Source organism: Heloderma suspectum, chromosome 1 (assembly GCF_057233095.1).
Source record: "Heloderma suspectum isolate Gila_16-S chromosome 1, 16-S_ref, whole genome shotgun sequence".
In the NCBI taxonomy this organism is placed as follows: Eukaryota; Metazoa; Chordata; class Lepidosauria; order Squamata; family Helodermatidae; genus Heloderma; species Heloderma suspectum.
Window position 1 is genome coordinate 396,124,937 of NC_139458.1, and position 21,495 is coordinate 396,146,431.

Consider the following 21,495-nt stretch of genomic DNA (forward strand, 5'->3'; position numbering starts at 1 on the left):
GCTAGCTTTATGCTGTTTTAGTTGTTGGTTTATGAGAAGCATTTCTTCATAATTACTGTATTGTATTTGTTTTCACAATTTTAAGCCAGTCTATATACTGTTATAAAAGGATGGCACAGAATTTTTAAAATATATACAGTACATACCTTTTCCACAACACACAAACTAGCCTACATGTCTTTAATGATATCAGTCTGCAGCATGCTTTGACAGGCTAGCAAATTCCCACTCAGAGAATAGGTAAATGCTCAGGTGAGTACAGAAGTGAAACCAGGCCAATCAGCAGTTTACTCTAACTTTGCAAGATGAGTGCAGGATAGACATACACCTCCTTAAACCTTAATTATGCCAGGAAAGAGATCTTGGGGTTGTGGTGGACAGTTCAATGAAGATGTCCACCCAGTGTGCGGCCACTGTAAAAAAGGCAAACTCCATGTTAGGCATAATTAGAAAAGGAATTGAGAATAAAACTGCCAATGTCATACTGCCCCTATACAAATCTATGTTGCGACCACACTTGGAATACTAGGGGTGTACGAAACCCCCTTCCCTGGAGTCCGCTGGGGGGGGGGTCTGTGGGGGGGAGGCGATCTGGTCCTGTCCCCCGCCCCCCCGGAATCCTCCCTGGCCGGCTCCACTCCACGGCAAGTCCGCAGAGCTGCCAGCTGGGGCCAGCCGCAGCTGGACTTCCAGCCACGGCCGGTCTTTGAACACAAATGGCGTCCGGCCTAGCAGACGCCATCTACATCCCTTCTCCTTCCCGTGATAGGCTATGTAAATCTTTATGTAGCCTATCACGGGAAGGGGAAGGGAAGGGCATGCCATTTACGTCCCTGGTCTTTACCATGATAGGCTACATAAAGATTTATGTAGCCTATCACAGGAAGGGGAAGGGATGCAAATGGTGTCCGCTAGGCAGGACGCCATCCGCGTCTGAAGACCGGCCGCGGATGGACCCGGCCGGGTCGGACTTCGCGGGGTGGCAGGGTGAGGTGGTCCGTTCCGCCACGGACTCCGGGAGGGAATTCTCCGCCATCCCTATGGAATACTGTGTACAGTTCTGGTCACCACACCAAAAAAAAGGATAGTGTAGAGCTGGAAAAAGTGCAGTAAAGGGCAACTAAAATGATAACAGGGCTGGAGCATCTCCTCTATGAGAGTAGGTTACAACAGCTGGGAATGTTTAGCTTGGAAAAAGGTGAGTAAGGGGAGACATGACAGAGGTCTACAAAATTATGTATGGTGTGGAGAATGTGGATAACGAGGCATTTTTCTCTCTCTCCCAAAATACTAGAACCCAGGGTCATCCCATGAAGCTGATTGGTGGGAGATTCAGGACAGATAAAAGGAAGTACTTCTTCACACAGCACATAGTTAAACTCTGGAATTCACTACCACAGGATGTAGTGATGGCCACCAATTTGGATTGCTTTAAAAGGGAGTTGGACAAATTCCTGGAGGAAAAGGCTATCAATGGCTACTAATCCTCATGGGTATGCTGGGGAACATGGGTGGGAGGGAACATTGTGCTGATGCCCTGCTTGTGGGTCCCCGGTTGACAGCTGGTTGGTCACTGTGTGAATAGAATGCTGGACTAGATGGACCCTTGGTCTGATCCAGCATGGCTCTTCTTATGTTCTAATGAACGCTTACACCCCAGAAGGTCTGTTTATTGCAAGATTAAAAGACATTTTCATTTATTTCCAGCAAAGCAGCAGTTGTTGTTGTTGTTGTTCAGTCGTTAAGTCATGACTGACTCTTCGTGACCCCATGGACCATAGCACGCCAGGCCTTCCTGTCCTCCGCTCTCTCCCGGAGTGTGCTCAAGAGGAGGAAAAAATAAGGTAAAATAGAAATGAGCTACCTCATTCTGCACCAGAGAAGCAATCCTTCTCTGTACAGTTATTATCATGAATGCCACAGTACTTTGCACTCCCATGTGTGAACATCTCTCACACTCAAGTGACCCAAGGCAACCACACAAAATGTGTGTGAGGATGCATTATTCTTTTATGGAGGTTACAAGGTTCAATCTTTACACAAAGCCCAACCAATACAACAAAGTCTGTCAGGGTCCCCCCCCCCCCAAATCCCATCTGCAAACAAACTATTTCAGATGTATTTCCTGATGTTGTATCCTTCACATCTAGCTGCTCAACACCCAATGGAGATGTCCAGTATACTTCACCATCACACAACTGAACTTCAGTTCAGTTTCCCCAAACATGTTGTTCACTACATTAAATGGGGAATAGGGGCAGCACACAAAAAGATGAGGAGCTAGGCCTAGCTTGCCATCAGTTTTCACTAAAACTAAAAATTATAAGGCAGAAAGAATACCTGCCAGGTGAAGATTTAACAATGGCGTATTTCATTTGAGATGCATTCTAGCCTACATTCTGGAGTATTTCTATTCCAAAGAATCTAGTTTGGATTAAAAATAACCCCTAATTTGTATCACACCCTTCATCCAAGGGGTTCAGGGTGGCATTAATAGGGTTATCTTATCGTTTCATTATTCTTGCAGGAATCCTGGCAGGTAGAGGTCAGGCTGAGAGATTTCCCCACTGCCATTTAGAAACTTTAGGGCTGAGTGGATATCATCCCCATCACCATTGGCTATGCTGGCTAAGGCTGATGGGAGTTGTAGGATGAAACATCTGGAGTTGCCTATCCTTGCTGTAAAGAGTGAGGATTCTGGAAGTGGACCAAGTATGTCAACTGACAAAGGTACCGTGGCAAGAAAAGTGTGTGAACCCGTTAGGATTGTCACATATTTCCAAGCTAAAATGTTATTAGATCTTAATCTAACCCCATAATACTAGATAAACAATAGATAACCTGATTAAACAAATGACACACAAACATGATGCTTTTTCAACATGTATTTATCCACAACTGATTCAACATTCAATATCCATGTGTGGAAAAGTATGTGAACCTTTAGATTCAGTACTTGGTGGTAGTCCCTTGAGCAGCAATGACTTCAAGTAAGCATTCCCTGTAACTGTTGGTCAGTTCCGCATTGGTTTTGTGGAATTTTGGTCCATTCCTCCTTACAGTATTGCTTCAACTGCATGATGTTTGAGGGCTTCCTTGCATGAACAGCTTGCTTCAGGGCCTGCCACAACATTCTGATGGGGTTTTGGTCCGGACTTTGACTAGGCCATTCTAAAACATGGAATTTCTTCTTCCACAGCCATTCTTTTGTAGATCTGCTTTATATGTTTAGGATCATTGTCATGTTGCATGACCCACTTTCAGTTCAATTTCAGCTCATGGATGGATGGCCTGATATTCTCCTCTAGAATCTTCTGATACAGTGCAGAATTCATGGTTGTGTCAATCAAGGCAAGCTGTCAAGGACCTGAGGCAGCAAAGCAGGCCCAAACCATCACATTCCTACCACCATGCTTGAGGGTTAGGATGAGATTCATAGAATCATAGATTCTTCTGTTCAAACTCAGGTTTGTTTTTCGCTAAACATAGCATTTCTCGTTGATGCCAAAAAGTTCTACCTTTGACTCGTCTGTCCAGAGAATATTGTTCCAGAAGTCTTGGGGATCATCTATGTGATCTTTAGCAAACTTCAGATGGGCAGCAACGTCCTTTTTAGAGAGCAGTGGTTTCCTTTTGGCTATCACCCATGAACACCATTCTTGTTCAGTCTTTTTCTGACCACGGAGTCAGGAACACTCACATTAGCTAAGGCGAGAGTGGCCTGCAGATCCTTGGATGTTACCCTGGGGTCTTTTTGACTTCCTGAATGATGCGCCAGATTGTTCTTGGAGATATTTTGGTAGGATGACCACACCTGGGTAGAGTAACTATGATCTTGAACCTTCTCTGTTTGTAGACTATCTGTCTGACGGTGGATTGGTGGAGCCTCAAATCCTTAGAAATGTTTTGTAACCATTTCTAGATTGATGAGCAGCAATAACTGCTTTTCTGAGGTCCTCAGAGATGTCTTTTGATCATGACATGATGTGTTCCCACACAACTGTATGCTGAAGACCAAGCTCACAGAGTTTCTGATCCTTTTATAGGGTGGGGCCTCCCAAACTCACCCCTGAACATCTAACTAATTACTTAAACACCTGATTCTAATTATTCCCTTTAATTGAGGTGATGCATCCAGGGATTCACATACTTTTGCACATACCCTGACTCTTAAGTACTCATTGTTTGCCTAATTTATACATTGTTTTATTTCACAAGACATGGAACTAGTTAATATAAACCCTATTGGATATTGTTACTTCTGTGATGCCATGGAACTGCAGTCATGTGAACTAGCAGAGTTATCTCAAATTGCTTAGAGAAAAGAAAAATCCACTCACTCAAGATTCTAAATCGCTGACAGAGAAGATACGCATGATTTAAAGCCACACTACCTAAAATGTATTAGGATGCCAACCTTTTCCTTTACTTTGCCCATTATGGTAACCTTCGTCTTCTATGCATCCATACATATATGTCTTGGTTGCTCCCATCTAGAAAGAACATCTCTCAAAATAAGTTCCAGAAAAGTAAATATATTAGGACTCATTCTTACATTACCAGAACAGTGTGGCTACTGCTTCCGTGTGGTGCCATCTTTGCTACTCCAGTCATGACTGTATACAGAAAGGGTGCAGAACCTCAGGCCCAGGAGCCAAATCCAGCCATCCTGCAGCCCCAATTTGGTCTTCCAGATTTCCCCCCTCCCCAGAGCATTTGGTCATTTACCGGCTGCTGTGCAGTTTCCCCCACCCCATTCTAAAAGGCTGAAATGCCTCACCTAAGGTTTACTTAGGGCGCAATCCTATGGGAATAGTTGGGAGCCTCTGAACTCGGAGGCTGCCAACTATCCAATGCAAGGCATATGGACCATGGAGGGGATCCTCTCCTCCGCGCTCTGGCCACCCTGCATTTGCAGCTAGACAGCCGATTTTGGCCGTCTAGCCAGGGTGCATCAGAGCAGTGGGGGAGGCCGGACGACACATAGGAAATGTCATAATGACACTTTCGCAATCTCCTTCCGTCCCAGCCCCTGGAAACACCCCCCTTTTCACCTGCTCCACACTGCGCTTACACATACAGAGCCGGGGACGAACTGCGCCGCCTACAAGGCAGCGAGGGAAGGGGTGGGGTGTGAGGTTCCTGGCAACCAAACTCAGAGCCCTGGCTCTGAGCTCGGTTCCCAGAAACTAAAAAATCCTATGGCCATCTAGACACTATCTAGCGGCCATAGGGTTGCGCCCTTACTGACATTAAGAGCTTTACACTAAAACTTGGTGGTATTTTGGTCCTATCTGTTTTGCCTTTGGCCCCACCCGCCAATAGAATGCAGCCCCTGAAAATTTATCTGAAATAGAATTCGGCCCTTGGGCTGAAAGAGGTTCTACAACCTTGGTGTGTAGTAAACCACATGAGATGGGCTGCAAGGCGATGACTCCCCATAGTCCTGACACCTTATCTGTAGGCACTGGTGCAAGAAATGACCACATCATCAGTTCATCCAGTGTGATCTCCTGTGGCAACCACACACCTCCAGTAACATGCGAGCAGGCCCAGTCTATAGAAGCAGATGCACAATCATAGCTGTGGAACATTCAAACTAGCCAGTTCATTTGGAACAAGTAGAAATCAAACCTTAGCATTAAAGTCACTCATTAAGTAATACTTCAGTGCCTACACAATCCTCCCTTCTGTACTGCAAGCACAGGTTTTAAGAACCTTTTCCCAGGAATAACTATGAAGAACGTAAGCATTCTAGACACAAACTTTTTCTGTCACCTTCTACAGAAGGCTTAGCTCTTCATCCAGAGTTCCTATGCATTATCATAATCCAAAGAAGTGCTCAAGTAATCCATTTTAAAGTTGACTATAGGATTCTAAAGAATCCCCAGATCAACAAGACTAAATGTCTTCATGCTTTTATGAGCTTTACCAAAACAAGCAAATAAAACCTGCTCTTACTGTAAAGCATTGTCATCTATCCATGGATCAGAAGAAACAAACCAATCAGCCCAAACTTTGAAGCCCCGCCAACAAAACTTCATTTTTCAAGTACATTATATCAAAATGTGATGTGTCAAAGAAAAGCCTTCAAATTACAGTTTTGACTGAAAATCAAGAACTATGGCATTATGGTCATCCTAAGTACAAACAACATCCTTTGGAAATTAAACAGATTTTTGCCTTTGGTAGGGTTTCTATTACCTTTAAGAGCATTGTGGCTAGAAAAACAACTGTCCTTCACTCTTCCTTACAGAAGAGCTGCAATGAGTACAGGCATGGAGAAAACTCTTCTTCTGACACCCTTTTTGGTTCTCTCTTAAACATGCCAAAACCCACCTTGAAAAATATCTAACACAAGCAAAAAAGACAGACTGAATAAGAACACCAAGCTGAAAAATACTACAAGTCAAAACAAAGAGAAGTAGTACTTTAGGAACAAATGCTTGGCCTGTTCAGTAATTCTACCACCTGCTGACTCACTCTATGAATATAAGAAAAGGTGGGTGTACGAGAGCAGGATAATCGCTCCCTTACCCACTCCAGACATGTAATTCTCTAGACCAATGTGATCATAACTGGGGCAACTTCATAATCGGAATGGCTCTAAGCATGTATATTTTGCCCACTGTAAAAACCAGTCACCTGAGTTGCAAAGCACTAAGAGAAACAAAACAAAGTCCATTCATCCTACAATGCCAGGTCACAATAAGATTACACCTGTTTCCCTAAGAGATCTGCAAATGAGAATGAAGGTACATTCAGGGCTTCATCCCCAAGTCCACTTTCCCCCTTCAGCCTGCTGTGGGGCAACTTCATTATCCTGTTTGTTCCAACAGGCACAACAGGATGGAGAGCAAGATCTCCTAGTTGTGACTTTGCAATCACAACTCAATTTACTCCCTTCAAATATACTCAAGGCCTAACACCCGATGGATCATCTTAGAGTGTTTATAATGGCTGCAAAGAAAAATTGGAAAAATCCCACTGTGTTTTTCCCTAAAACAATCCCACACATTACACACTCCCATTCAGTCTCAGTTCAAAAGAGTATAAGTCCTAGTCTAAGATTTTTTTTAGAAGTGACATAATGCCCATTAATCAGAGGGCCTCTTAACACTTTTCTACCAAACGAGTAGCATCGCTGACAATTCTGGCACCATTTAAGGTCAGATTTTACCAGTTTAAAACTAGGTTTGGTGGGGAAGATGGTTTGGGTGGGGGGGATCCTACGATGCTATAAACAGACACCTCTCTTCATCAATAACTTTCCCACACTAATTACAAGCAAAATAAAATAATATCATTATGGGTATAAAATATGGTATTAAAACAACTTGCCTTCCCTGTTTATTATAGAGGCTATGGGTGGGTCCTTACACTGCATTAGAAAGTGTACTTTTAAATTTACATTTGAAAGTATCAGCTAAGACAAGGTAAATTGTCACACAATGACAAGGATTACTAAGTCCATATTGTTCATCTCACTAAAAAAAAAATTGGACAGCATTCTGGTTTAGGCATTTCAGAACTCTTTAAAGGCATCCTAGAGCTCTTTAATTGTACTAAGCCATAGAAAGCAATGCTATTTTTTTAATGGTCTGTGTTTCCTCTTCTTCCTACTGTTGTCACACACTTTCACATTAAATCCAGCTCTCCAAATCAGGGCTTGTATATGGTGCCTAGTACATTGACACAGCGTTCCCAGGAAAGGATAAACACTGCTTGTGTTTGCTTAGAAAAGTGAGCATTGTCAACAGTGCCAGCAAAGTCAAACGGCCTGCTCACATTGTATCACATTTCACATCAACATGGTAAAAGTCTGGTTCAATTCAACCCCCATTAGATTACTGCACAACAAATATGCCTTTTCCCTCCCACCCATAGTTCACTTCCCATCAATCTTGCCCATCTACCAGAAATAGCACATGCAGACATAACACTAGATTTTACACAGCCTGAAGCTTCAGTGTCTAGAGCTTCTTTTTGCCTTCCAAGTAGCTACTTACAGTATGAAATGGCCATTCCAGCCATGTTTCTGCTACCCCAAAGTCTAACATCTTCCATCCTTGAGTGTGTTGGTATTTATGAAGAGTTATAACACAGCAAGCAATTTTATTTTATTTTTTAACTTGCATATGTTAAACCTTGGTCTTATGAAGTTTTTCATTCTCATTTGCCTCTACTGTACTGTTTCTATAACAACCTTCCAGTGGAAGCTAACCACCCCTTTAAAAAAAAAAAATTCTGTAGCTATTATCTTAGGCCTGTCCTAGTCACCACACAGAGGGAACTTCATCGGAATGCTGCACTAGGACCAAAAAAAAAAAGGTCCAGGGAAGAAAGGCCACTCTCTCCACCCACTCACCCCTGCCTGCCAGAGCAAGAGGGAGAAATTAGCGGAAGGACCATGGGAGAGTTAATACAGACCATGCCCTTGCTGTGGGGTGATGGACAGCCAGAGAAGCCTGACTTTTGGAGGTCACACCACGCAGGCATCCAGGCCTGGCCCGTTCAAGGCTGCAAGTCTGGCATACGCAGGGCAAGTACCTGTCTGGAAAAGGCAGCATCTTTCAGGCTGGGTGATCGGCCCCAGTGGTCAATAAGTAGCCGAGGAGGGGGGGGATGTTTGGACTATCTGTGCAGAAAGTTTACCCCAAGGAAAGGTTCGGCGTAAACTGGGACTGGCTGGCCAAAGGCAGACAAGAGAACCACACACACCATAAAATACTTTGTATGGGCTGGGGCGGGGGGGCGTACAGAAACTAGAAGGGCTCCTCAGGACAGAGAAGGCGCCCCCGGGTGTGGCAAGGGGAGGAGAGCATCCCATTGAGGCGTGGCTGCAGTGCAGGCAAGGGCGCGGAAGGGACGATCCGCTGGAGGCCTGACTGGGGGGCGGCGGGGGAGGGAGAAGGGCCACCGTTAGTCACTGGCTGGCTACCTAAAGTGCCCCCAGAATGCGGGTTCGAGTCGCTCCCTCCACTACTCACGAAAGGGAAGCCGCCCCTCCCCCTTGAAGGCGACCGGCTGGCCGGAGCCAAGGATGACCCAGGCGCGAGTGAGCCCCCACCCCACCCCACCCCACCCCCGCCGCCCCGGCTGACGGACGGGCAGGAACTCAACCCGGCGCCACTCACGTTCTCGGTGTCCCGCTCGTTGACGGTGGGCAGCGGCGTGCGGGTGGACATCTTGCGCGCGCGGCGCCGCAGCCGCCGCAAAGCCGGCCCGGGCCAAGGCGGGGAAGGGCCGAGCCAGCGACCGGCCGGCCAGCCGGCCGGCCGCCCTCCCGTCTGCCGGCCGGCCTGGCTGGCTGGCTGCCCCTCCCGCTCTGGACTCACGCAGGCAGGCGAGCAGGCCTCTGCGGCGCGGCTTCTCCTCTTGCGCTCTCAGGGAGGGCGAGGCGGCCCTCTTAGGCTCCCCGCGTCCCGGCCATGGCTTCTGTGTCGGCCGCCGCCGCCGCCGCCGCCGCCCCCTGGGCCGGGATCACGGCGGCGACAGCAGCTGCTGCAGCCTCGCCACCTCCTCCTCCTCCTCTTGCCGCCGCCGCCGCGCGCTCAGGTGGGTGAGCGGCCGGCAGCGCTGCGCAGGGGAGCCGGAGCTGTTTCCTCACCGCATCCGGCGGCGGCGGCAACGACTCCTCCCTCTCTCTGAGCTGGGCCCGGGCCAGGCCGGCCGGGCAGAAGACGCGGCTCGCGCTCTCCTTGCTGAAGGAGCCGACGAGCAGCACGAGCCGGCGACTTCCAGCCCGGGGAAGACGCTAGGGGCGCTTCAGCCGGGCTATGCGGGGAGACGCTCGCCGTGCTCCGTCGCCGACGACCACGGCGGCACCCAGCCCCCGCCCCGCCCCGCCTAAGCAGCCCCTCCTGTCTCCTCACGCGTCCAGGGGCAGCTTCACACGCTGCAAGACTCCCGCGGGGAAAGGGCCTCCGTGCGCGAATGGACGCGGAGCACGCGCGCGGATGGGAACGCTCCACCCGCCAAGTCTCCGCGCATGAAAGAAAACAGGGAGACTCTGGCGCGCTTGCCGCGTTCTTATATTCGCCCCAAGGATTCCTGCCTGCCCTGAACACCCCCGCCCCCAAATCTCTGGTTTGTCTGGGCCCCCTGCCTGCCTGTAGTTGACAGCCGCCTCAGCGCACACGCTGTGGAAGGGTCTTCGCTCTGGCTGCTGTAATTTTTTTATTCTGTTATAGCCCCGTCCTGTATTGGTTTAAATGCGGAGAGAGAGGATTTATGGGCTTGTTGCTTTTTTGGCGAGAGCTACTAGCAAAACATATGTGTCCTATAAACTACATTCCCAAAAGTTCAGATGGAATCTCGCCAGTTGCAGCATCCAAAAGGGCAGGCTGTGCACTACATGGTGCCTTAGCGTTAAGATAAGATGCCAGATCAGTTTGCTTCCTACTCCCAAGATTTGAGCTGTAATCCTGTGCACACTTACCTGGGAGTAAGTCCCACAGTGTTGCGCTGTTGAAGTCCAGAGATTCCATTCCAGCCAGGCTCAGACCTGAAGAATGGCAACTGTACAGGGTCATACTAGCAAGATATTGAAGAAGCATCCTTATAGAACAGTGAGAGTTGGAGCTATGGGAACATGATGAGCGGACACACACAAAGTCTGGAAACCACAGTGAATCACAAATTCATATGTGAGCAATTCATTGTTATGTGAAGTGTGCTCATTCTAATATGGAAATACTTCAAAATGTAAGAGCTGTATGCTTTGCACATTTTATTTCATTTCTATACCGCCGCAATAGCCAAACCTCTCTGGGACCTGATGAAACAACTGAGATTAAAAAGCCTCATCATGTGTGGTCAAAATTCTTGGGATTAGAGGAAAGTCTTAAGCTTGTGCTGCAAAGTTATTGGTACCAGGCAGACTTTAGTGGAGAGAGCGTTCCACAATCAGGGGGGGGGGGCTACCACCGAGAAGGCCTTTGTTGCCATCTTCTGCATCCCCCTCAGAGGATGCACTTGGCCTCAGATGGTGATTGTAGTGCCCAGGTAGCTTCATATCAGGAGAGGTACTCCAGCAGGTATTATGGTCCCAAATCGTGTAATGATGAATAGAATATACATATATTGTAGAAAATCGAGGCTGCATTCGGATGATCACTGGAGGAAACAACACAGCATTGGTTGTTTCACCCATCCCCACCAATTGCGCGACTGGGATTACCCTAACTACCTGTGTTGCATTGTGGGTTGCTGTGTCATCCGAACGTGGCGCCGGCGTAGTTCATTTTCACCTACCCTATAAACTCTGGCAAATTCTTAAAGTGATGAGAGTACCAGACCACCTTACCTGTCTCCTGAGAAACCTGTACGAGGGTCAAGAAGCAACAGTAAGAACCAGACATGGAACAACCGATTGGTTCAAAATTGGGAAAGGAGTACGACAAGGCTGCATATTGTCACCCTGCTTATTTAACTTATATGCAGAGTACATCATGAGAAATGCCGGGCTGGATGAATCAGAGGTCGGAATTAAGATTGCTGGGAGAATTATCAACAACCTCCGATATGCAGACGATACCACCCTAATGGCAGAAAGCGAAGAGGATCTAAAGAGCCTCTTGTTGAGGGTGAAGGTGGAGAGTGCAAAAGCTGGTTTGAAACTCAACATTAAAAAAACTAAGATCATGGCATCTGGCCCCATCACTTCCTGGCATATAGAAGGGGAAGAAATGGAAGCAGTGACAGATTTTACTTTCTTGGGCTCCAAGATCACCGCAGATGGTGACTGTAGCCATGAAATTAAAAGATGCTTGCTCCTTGGGAGGAAAGCTATGGCCAACCTAGACAGCATAGTAAGAAGCAGAGACATCACCTTGCCGACAAAGGTCCGTCTAATCAAAGCTATGGTTTTCCCAGTAGTAATGTATGGCTGTGAGAGCTGGACTATAAGGAAGGCTGAGCGCCGAAGAATCGATGCTTTCGAACTGTGGTGCTGGAGAAGACTCTTACGAGTCCCCTGGACTGCAAGGAGGTCAAATCAGTCCATCCTAAAGGAAATCAACCCTGAGTGCTCATTGGAAGGACAGATACTGAAGCTGAAGCTCAAATATTTTGGCCACCTAATGCGAAGAGAAAACTCCCTGGAAAAGACCCTGATGCTGGGAAAGACTGAAGGCAAAAGGAGAAGGGGACGGCAGAGGATGAGATGGCTAGATAGCATCACGGATGCAATGAATATGAACTTGAGCACGCTCCGGGAGAGAGCGCAGGACAGGAAGGCCTGGCGTGCTATGGTCCATGGGGTCACGAAGAGTCGGACACGACTGAACGACTGAACAACAACAACATAACCCACACCTTGTAGCAGGGGAAACGACCGACGCTGAGTCCCCCCCCCCCCCGTGATCATCTGAACTCAGCCTGTATGTACACCGTAATGTGTGACAGAGGCATATGTGCCTCTTTCACTAGTGGTACACTGCAGGAATCTTCTGCTCTGTGCTTCCTACATGTAGACAGCAAGCAACACAGATGAAAGAATACACGCTGAGTACACATGTTTTCCTGCACATGAAATTTGCCATATGGGATTGTCCAGACCTTGGTTGCACTTGGGATGGAAGGGGTTGTGTGCAAACTTCGCACCAAAGGTGTTAAAACACCTTTGGGGTTAAGTTGGTCTATTTGTCCAGCCTTCCAAGCCTATGAACTGAGAGTTAGGATGGTGCTGAGATACACACAAACCAGGCAAATCTGTTTAACAGCATGATCCTGTGCATGTCTACTTAGATGTAAGCCCTACGGAGTTCAATGGGACTTACTCCAAGGAAAGTGTATCGGACTGAAGCCTAAGGCAGGGCTCAGCAATGAACTGGTGTTTCCAACGCTGCAGAGGTGGAGTGGGAGTAGAGAAATCTTGCCAGTGCCACCACAGGGCAAACACTAAGGATGGGATGGGAGGCCTGCCTCCTAATGGAGCCAGGGTTGCTGCACCTGTGAGCAGTTATCCCAAACCATGAAGAGCTTTGAATACTCTATAACAGGGATCCCTAATGTATTGCCTGCAGGCACCCGCAAAACATTTTTTTCCAGTTTTTTTAAAAAAAATATGTACATGGATTTGTTTGAAATGCATACAGTTTTCTAGCAATTAGGCTTCAACAAAAGCAGACCAAATATCCAAATAAGTATCCATTTGAACGTGGGGTCTATATGACCCCCGTTCAAATATTGAAAGCGTTATAAGGTCCTCAATCCATTGCATTATAGGAGGTAAGCGCTTTATCTTTCCAATGCTGTAATATCAGTCCTTTAGCTTTCAAAAGGGCACAGAGAATCCATTTACACTGACCATTTGTTAATTTCCATGAAGCAAGTAAATAATTTAAAAGAGCGTGTACATTCGCGAATATTAAAGACTGTTCCAGTACAATATTTATCTGTGTAATAAATAACCACCCCACAACAAAGAATCAACTACTGGACATTGCAAAAACATATGTTTAAAAGAAGCATTAGCTGCATTGCACTGCCAGCAATTATCTGAATTAGACAATCCCTTATTAAAGAGACATTGCGGTGTCCAATAGACATGAAACAAAAGTTTTTGTTGAATAAGATGCAGCCTAAGATCCACAGACACAACAGGTAGATGCCAAAGCAATCCACTGATTAGGCATTTTGTGGTGCTCACAGCAGTTTCTCAAATTCCCAAATGTACCCACGAGTCAAAAATGGTTTGGGACCCATACTCTACAGTGCTATATAAACAAGATAATTACTGTGTCAGATGCAGTTGATCTAATCTTTGTTCTTAGTCCAGTTCCGTTTATGCACCCTGGAGAGTCTTGTTAGAATCCTGAGAATCCCAACTTTAAGGGTGCAATCCTATGCATGTTTGGACAGAAAGAAGTCCTACAGCTCCCAGCATTCCCTAGCAAGCCATGCTGAGGGGCAGGTTGTGCTGGGAGTTGTAGGACTTTTTTCTACATGCATAGGAATGTGTCCTAAATTTGTTAAAATTATATTACAGGTTGTTTCAACAATCATGATTTCTAAGAGACTGATTCAAGTTTTTGCATGCTTCACCACAGGAATTTCCCAAAAAGAGTATTACAAAAGGTGAGTGCTGTGTCCACCAACTGTAACATGGCACCAAGCATCTTAACTAGAAGGCTACCCAGATTAGGTTCATTCAGTTATACTGCATATTAACCATAGGCTACTGGATCCAGATATGTGTTCAGTATGATCTTTAGTACTGAAACTATTGTCCATTCCTAGTTTAGAGGAACTACTGAGTGATGGTGCTTCCGGACCTCACAATTTGCAAGTGATGGGCACTCTGAATCAAAACTAAGCCAAATATCCCCCCCCCTTTTATGGAAGTATTCATCCCCTGTGAAAGTGGGTGGAATATTCAGTGACTTTGGGATGTGTGTGCACAGATTCTAAGTATTTGGGGGAGGGGATCTTTTAAATACGAGGTGACTGAGGGTTTCCCTCTCTCATATCCCCTCCCTCCCAAAAGCTTTGTTGCCCTTTCTGGGATACAATGCCCATGATCTAAGTGTTTTGCAGCTTAAAAAGTAAGTAGTGTTCAGAGTTTAGACCTTGTTTTCTTGTTTTGTTTTTCAACTCCCCAAAGTGGATTTGGATCAAATCTGATATTTTAAAAGTACTCTACTCTCTCACATCAGAACACCAAAACCACCAAGTTTTTTTTAATATTAAGCAGTATAGAAGTATTATAAGTAATAAATAAATTATAAATAAAAATGGTCTGTACGAGAGTTAAATTGCCCTTTGATTGCTTGTCATATATCTGAAATATTCAGCATTATTCCAAATCAGAATTGTGTGTAGTTTCATCCAGAGTCAGTATAGTGAATGTTTTTCAGAAGCATCAATGTTGATTTCTCTGTGGATTTGTGACTGTAGGAGAAAGAGGCTTGAGCTAAAGCCCGTATAAATGTATTCAGTGTCACCACTGAGTCAGGAAAGACTTGCTGACTTCCTGTAATAACATTTGAACATGAGCTGACTAATACTATCATATACCTCCTAGGGTCGCCATTACACATAACACTGCATTATATGTCTTGTAACTCACACTGTTTCCCCCCCGCAATACTCTCATTTTTGTCAGTATTATTGTTTGCTATTTTAGTGCTAATCATGTTTTCAGAGTTCAAATATTTTATTCTTAACAACAAAGCAGCAGAAATAGCTGTGTCAGCTAATAGTGACAGAGAAAGATATAACTGGGATGTTCAAAATCATAAGGGGAGCGATGGCTAACGCAACAGTTTCCCATTTGCTGGAGTCTTCTCTCTCTGCATAAATAAATGTGCTTAGCTAATAGGCATTTGTGACAGTATGCATTTTTGGCCATTAGGAAGGTCATTTTGGTCAAGCATTGAATTTAAGACCTTATCTTTTTTATTTTCAAGGAGAGAGCTCAAGCCAAACCAATGAACAAAAAACCTTATTGTCATGGATTTGCAGGGTCCAAGGCAGGTAAACACCTGGAACTTTAAGACAGAAATTACCACTCCCCATAAGCAATATTCTCTTTGGTGGATGAAAATATGGGCTGGATATTGAAGGTTCTTAAGCAGGAATTAAAGACTTTATTATTCTTGCAGGCCTGCCCATTTTTAGAACTCTTGCTCTTCTTTGTTGCCTTTTACATACTGTTTTTATGCTGTGGTGTTTTTATTATAGGATTTTTTATTAAATTGTTTTAAACTTTGTACGCCACCTAGAGTATGCATATATAGGTGGGTTATATGTTGAATGAATGAATGAATGAATGAATGAATGAATGAATGATCGGGATCAGCTGCTACCCTTTGAAAATTCTACACACCTTCTGGCATCTCAAGCAATATAACAGCAGCAGGCAGCAACTGTATTTCACTAAAGTCACTTCCCTGGGTGCTCAGATGCTCTTTATCTCACAGCTGGATTGGTATTCTGCAATATGCAAGATGAAGGTCCACCTGAGGACCCTGGTTCACTAGTAGCTCATCCCTGCACTATAAATGCTTCCAGATAAGGGTTATTTATTGCTCCATTGCCCTGCCCCATTCCTGGAATAATTTTAGGGTGTATGCGTCTAGATGATGTTGCCTTCTCGTAACCCTCTGTATTTCCCCATTGTTTCTGCCATCATTTCTCTTAACGTGGAAAATCCATTAAGAAAGAAAAAAGATGGAGTAGCTGTATAATACTTTCTGATAGTTAATGCTAGGACCCCTCTATTTGGAAGCATCCTATGAGACAAATGGTCTTCTTGGCCCTTAAAAAAAAAATCACCAGACATCGTGGAAAAGGAAAAAACATAAATCACACTAAAAACTTATATGTAAGGGCACAAAATTAAACAATTGCACACACAATGGGCCAAGCTGGAAATGGTTTTGCCTGCTTCCATGTCACATACAGTGCTAGGTGAAATGGACCAAGAGAGCAAACTAAAGCCACAAGGACGGGCCAGCTAAGCCAGCACATGGCAAGTGTGATGGCAGTGGCTGCTTAGAAGGTTAAATTGGCTGCTCATCTCAATACATTTTTTGTTTTGAGTACATGCAGTACTTTCCATGTAGGAAATATATTGAGCTTGAAACGACCTTCATTTTTTATCCTTCCCCGTGCCTTGGAGCATCCTTGGAGTCTGTTTTGATTGTTTTTAACCTGACTCATGATTTTCAAATGCTTAGGGCCAAATTAGAGAATTTACAGATTATATAAGAACAAGCAATCCCAACTGCTGTTTCTCTGCTTAGATTCTGTCCTGACTTTCAGCTCTTCCCACTCTCCTTCCAGTCATACCTGTTATCTCAGCACATGTCAAAAGTTTGAAAATAGAAACTGAGCAGCCACCCCAAAGCCAAGGTAAAAGTAACCTCTGTGGAATCTAAAGCAAAGTTGAGACATCATTTTCATTCAAGTTGGGGCCTCTTTAGTTTCAACACTGGCTTCTTGAATCTTCAAATGCTTTTTTTTTTTTTTTTGGTGTGGATTTCTTTTTAACAGTTCTGTTCTGTAGCATAAATAAGACAGCCTGTATAGAATTTGCAACAACATTGTCTTATCATAGCAGCTCCAGTTAGCATATTATTTTCATACAATGGCAACTTTACAGGCATTGTTTATTTTGGAAGAATGGGCATCCATTATTTTTTTAAAGCCTTAATTTTTACTCAGCTGGGTTAACACATACATAGATGAAGTCATAAGGTATTCAAAAATTTTAATGGGCTCAAGTTCAGCCCAGAGCATAAGATACTGCCATTGATAATTAGTCTCAAAGCTGCATTGCAAAAATAATTACTGGTTTCCCTTCCCTCTCTAATGGACACAGCATTACTTTTCCCCTTTATTAAAAATGTTTCAATCCTGCCTTTCAGCAAAAGCTTCCAAGGCTGCTAACAATATACATTTAAAATGCAAGAACCAACATGAACATTAAAGGGCAGGGGGACAGTAGTAAGAGCAGCTGATAAAAGCAGAAAAACAGCAAGAATAGAAGCAAGCAAATATTAAAAGAACAGGTGAATAAAATTGTCTTCACCTGGCGACCAAAAGCTAGTAAAGTAGGCATCTGCTGAGTGTCTTTGGGGAGAGTATTCCACAACCAGAGCACCACCACCAAAAGGCCCTATTCCTGGCTGTGGCCCACGTCACCTGTGAAGGCAGCAGCACAAGACTTCTGACACAGATCTTAAAGAGTGGGCAGGTTCATATACTTACTGTCCTGTCTATTTTCACTTTCCTTATCCCTAGCTGCGGCAAAAGGCACATTTCTGTTGCACCCAGGGCCAGCGTCAAAGGTAGGCATGGGGACCCACTGATAAGAGCCCCTTGAACTTGCTCCTCCTCTTCACCATTATGACCTGCTTCTTCACTTCCCTCTTGGTCTGGCCCAGTCAGTGATGGTGGTGAGAAGGAGGGCCAGCAGATGCTACTACCTACTTGCCCCCTGGCTCTCTGCCTTTCAATTATGAGAAAGAGGATGAAAAGTAATATCAGCTAGTGGCAATGGTGTTGAGAAGGTAGACTCACGGAGGGAGGGGGCTCATTGAGGGTGCCTTGCTCAAAAATCTGGAGCCGGCAGTGATTGCACCACTAGCCCATCTGCAGCTGAAAACGTTTCTCACTGGACTTTTAGTTGCTCCCTGTCCTGGCAAGGATGAAACCATATTGGAATCTGGAGGAAGCAAGCTATGCAGTGGTCCAGAGCAGGGAACAAGGCAGGCAGAGACTGTGCAGCTATTTAGCAGGTCAAGACCTGGGGTCAGAGAACTAGAGTGATCAGAAACCAATCCTTCAGGACCTTGGACAGGTCCCAGAAAAGAGACAACTTTTCTGTTGTTGTTGTTGTTGTTGTTGTTGGCAGCTTTCGATAGGTGAAAGCATTTCAATAGCATCGGTCATGGTAACCTTCTGGAGCAGCTGTCAGAGTTAGGTGCAGGCAGGACTGCTTTGTGGTGGTTCCACACTCGCATGGATGGATGTTTTCAGAAAGTGGCACTGCGGGATGTCTGCTCAACTCTGGCATCTTTGCTTCAGAGTTTCACAAGGTTCCATCTTGTCCTCTATGCTGTTTAACATCTACATGAAGCTGCTGAATGAGGCCATTCGGGTCTTTGGAGTGGATTGTCAGATGGCACCCAGCTCTACTCGTTGAAGCCAGGTAAGGCTGTATGTGGACTGGTGCCTGGTTGTAGTAATGGATTGGATGAGGGCTAACAGACTGAAGTTCAGTCCAGAAAAGACAGACGCACTGCTAATGTGGTTCCTCAGGCTGGATGAGTGCGATTCGGCCTCTTGTTTAGGGGGTTGGACTCCCCTGAAAGATCAGGTCTGTAGCTTGAGGGTGCTCCTGGATCCATCACTGTCATTAGAGGCTTAAGTAACCTTGAGACATGGAATGCCTTAGGCTTTGGTTGGTATCTCAGCTATGATCCATTCTGGAGGTGGATAGCCTACCTGCTGTCAGGGTGGAAACAGAACCCATAGAGCCCCAGAGCAGTTCTGATTCTGAGGAGGAACAGCAATCCGTGGGAGAGGAGAGATGTGCTCGCTCATCTCTCACAAGCACAGCAGCTGGCAGAGATTCCTCCTGCCAGCATTCCTGGGATAGATAGTGACCCTGGCAGTGAGAGAGTGCTGGGGGGGGGGCTTGCTGGATGCTCGATGCTGACGCAGGGAGTGATGACAGATGGAGGGCACAGAAAGGAGGCGTTGCGCTCGTTTGGCACTCAAACAACGGTTGCGTCCCAAGGACCCAAGGGAAAGGGGGAGGATCTCTCCATAGCCCATAAGTTCAAAGTCTTCCCATGGTTCCCTTCAAATGGGGACCAACTGCCTTACCTGGAGCTTAGGCTACTCTGCTACCTTTCCCCAGTGCTGTTCCTTGCTTAGTTGCTAGTATCTGAAAGAGTCATAAAGGAATAAAGCCTTGGAAAGAATCCTCCTCAACTGTGTCCTGAGTTGGCTATTGGAGGGGACTACAAGAGGCAGCTAGGGCGCTCCTGACAGCTGCATTGATTCATGCCCTGGAACTTCCCATTTGGATTATCGTACTGTATTGTACATGAGGCTGCCTCTGAAAATGATCCAGAAACTTCAGCTAGTGCAAAGTATGACTGCAATAATTCTAACTGGGACCAGGCATTATGATCAGTCCTTTCTTGACTATACTGGTTCCCAATTTGTTTCCAGACCCAGTTCAAAGTTCTGGTTTGACATAAAGCTCTGCATGGCTCCTTGGTACCTGATGGAATATCTCCTCCCATACATACCTGCCTGGACACCCTTCTTCAAGTGCCCCCTCATTCTAAGACTTGGAGGGTGGCAACCAGAGGGAGGGCTTTTTGGTGGTGGTCCCCAATGCTGGAATGCTTGCCTCGTGTACTTTAAAATACTTTACTATTTTAAATTTTTATTATTTTTAGTCCCTGTAATATAGTTTTACCTCTAATACCTGATATTACATTTTATGCTGTATTAGCATGTTTATTAGTTTTATATTGTTGATTGTTTTTATTGGGACTTTATTTGTACCTATATTATTATGTTTTAAATAGTAAAATGTCTAGAGGAATTTATTTTATAATACTGGCCCTCCTGATTCCCCCAGCCCTCTTCCTCTGAGTGAGTGTCCTAGACACTACGGGAAGGCTAGGTTTGAATCCTTAAAACAGCTGGGGGTAGGGGGTGTTTGTAGCTCATCCTTGATACAGAAGTGCTGTGATACTCTGGGAAAGACTCAAGCAGGGTTTGCGTGATCAGGGGGAAACGACGCAATATGGGCTGTTTCCCCTGCCCCTGTGCCTAACCCACCCCACAACCCATGGCTTATAGTAGGGATGTGGGATGGGTTAGAAGCCACCCCACCACATTGTGCACTGTGTTCAGATTGCATAGCAACCTACAACATGGCGTGGGTAATTAAGGAAATGCCAGACATGCATGGGGGTGGGGAAAGTACCCAAACTGCATAGTTTCCCCTGCTGATTGTGTGTTCCTGGCCTCAGAGTCCATGGTTTCAGAGCCAAAGGGGATGTCTCCGCAGTCAATTTGCTGCAAGCTGGCTCGGTCCAGAGGTCATTTGGGGCACATGACATTGTGGCCATCCCACAGCCACCCTGGAGCTTTTCGCGGAAAAACCAGATTTCTTGGGACTACTTTAAGTCCAATTCTTTTCCTTAAATTGGGTTCTCTGTGGTATGGTTGTCGTGTGCCCCAACCCCCACATTTATCCAGGTATGCTAGCCCTGCCCAGGGATGTGCCTTTCACCATGGTCAAGGGGTGTTTCCCGTCCCTGTGTTTCCCAGCACAAACCAATTAGTGTCTACTCAGAAGTAAGTCCCATTGTGGCCAATGAGGCTTGTCCCCTGAATGCAGACTTCAGAATTTACAGAGATCCCCCACAATCAAAAAAGCACATTTTAAAGTACTAATTCCCTAAAGGCTGTACAGTGCTATCTCGAAGCTGCAATTCTCCATTGTTTGGTTTATTGCCATTCGGAAGTAACTAATTCGCACCTGCTCAGCATTGGGTTGGAATGTTTCCCATCCCTGTGTTTCCAAGCACAAACATATGTGTGTCTATTCAGAAGTAACTCCCATTGTGGTCAATGAGGCTTGTTCCCAAAATGCACACTCCCAAAGTTGCTGAGATCATCATGCATTGAAATAATGTGTTTAGTTAATGTGAACCTTTGAAGCTTCGATTATTCACAGCTTCAGGGGATGGAAAACATTGTGTTCCTTTAACGACTGTTGCTCTGAGGAAGTAATTAATGTGGGGGAGGGGAGAAGGAGAGTGATTTTTGTTGAGATGCAGGAGGAAACCTCTCAGGATTTTATTGAAGGAGAAAGTGGGGGGAGAGCCTCTCTTATGGGTTGAGCAGTCCCTGCCAGTTAGATGATATTCACTCGAACCCCCACCCCACCCCACCCCACCCCACCCGGAAGAATGTTCTGTGAAGTGATTTATACAGGTATGGTGCACCTGTTCG

The 21,495-nt window shown here is 45.5% G+C and overlaps 1 protein-coding gene across 8 annotated transcripts in view; it reads right to left on the minus strand.

The window, feature by feature from the left end:
* The window catches only part of MARK1 (microtubule affinity regulating kinase 1), an 85,556-nt gene extending 75,697 nt beyond the window's left edge, over positions 1-9,859 (minus strand). For 2 of the 8 annotated variants that reach the window (XR_014786926.1, XM_084828753.1), the window contains exon 1: positions 9,138-9,651. Coding sequence is in view for 6 of the 8 variants with exons in the window: in XM_084828753.1 (XP_084684879.1) it covers positions 9,138-9,188 (51 nt within the window). In the remaining 2 variants the exon portion in view is untranslated. Of the gene's footprint in view, positions 1-9,137 lie in introns of all 8 variants that reach the window. The other 6 variants (XM_084828752.1, XM_084828757.1, XM_084828750.1 and 3 more) reach the window with 6 other exon arrangements.
* Between the last annotated feature and the right edge of the window lie 11,636 nt (positions 9,860-21,495).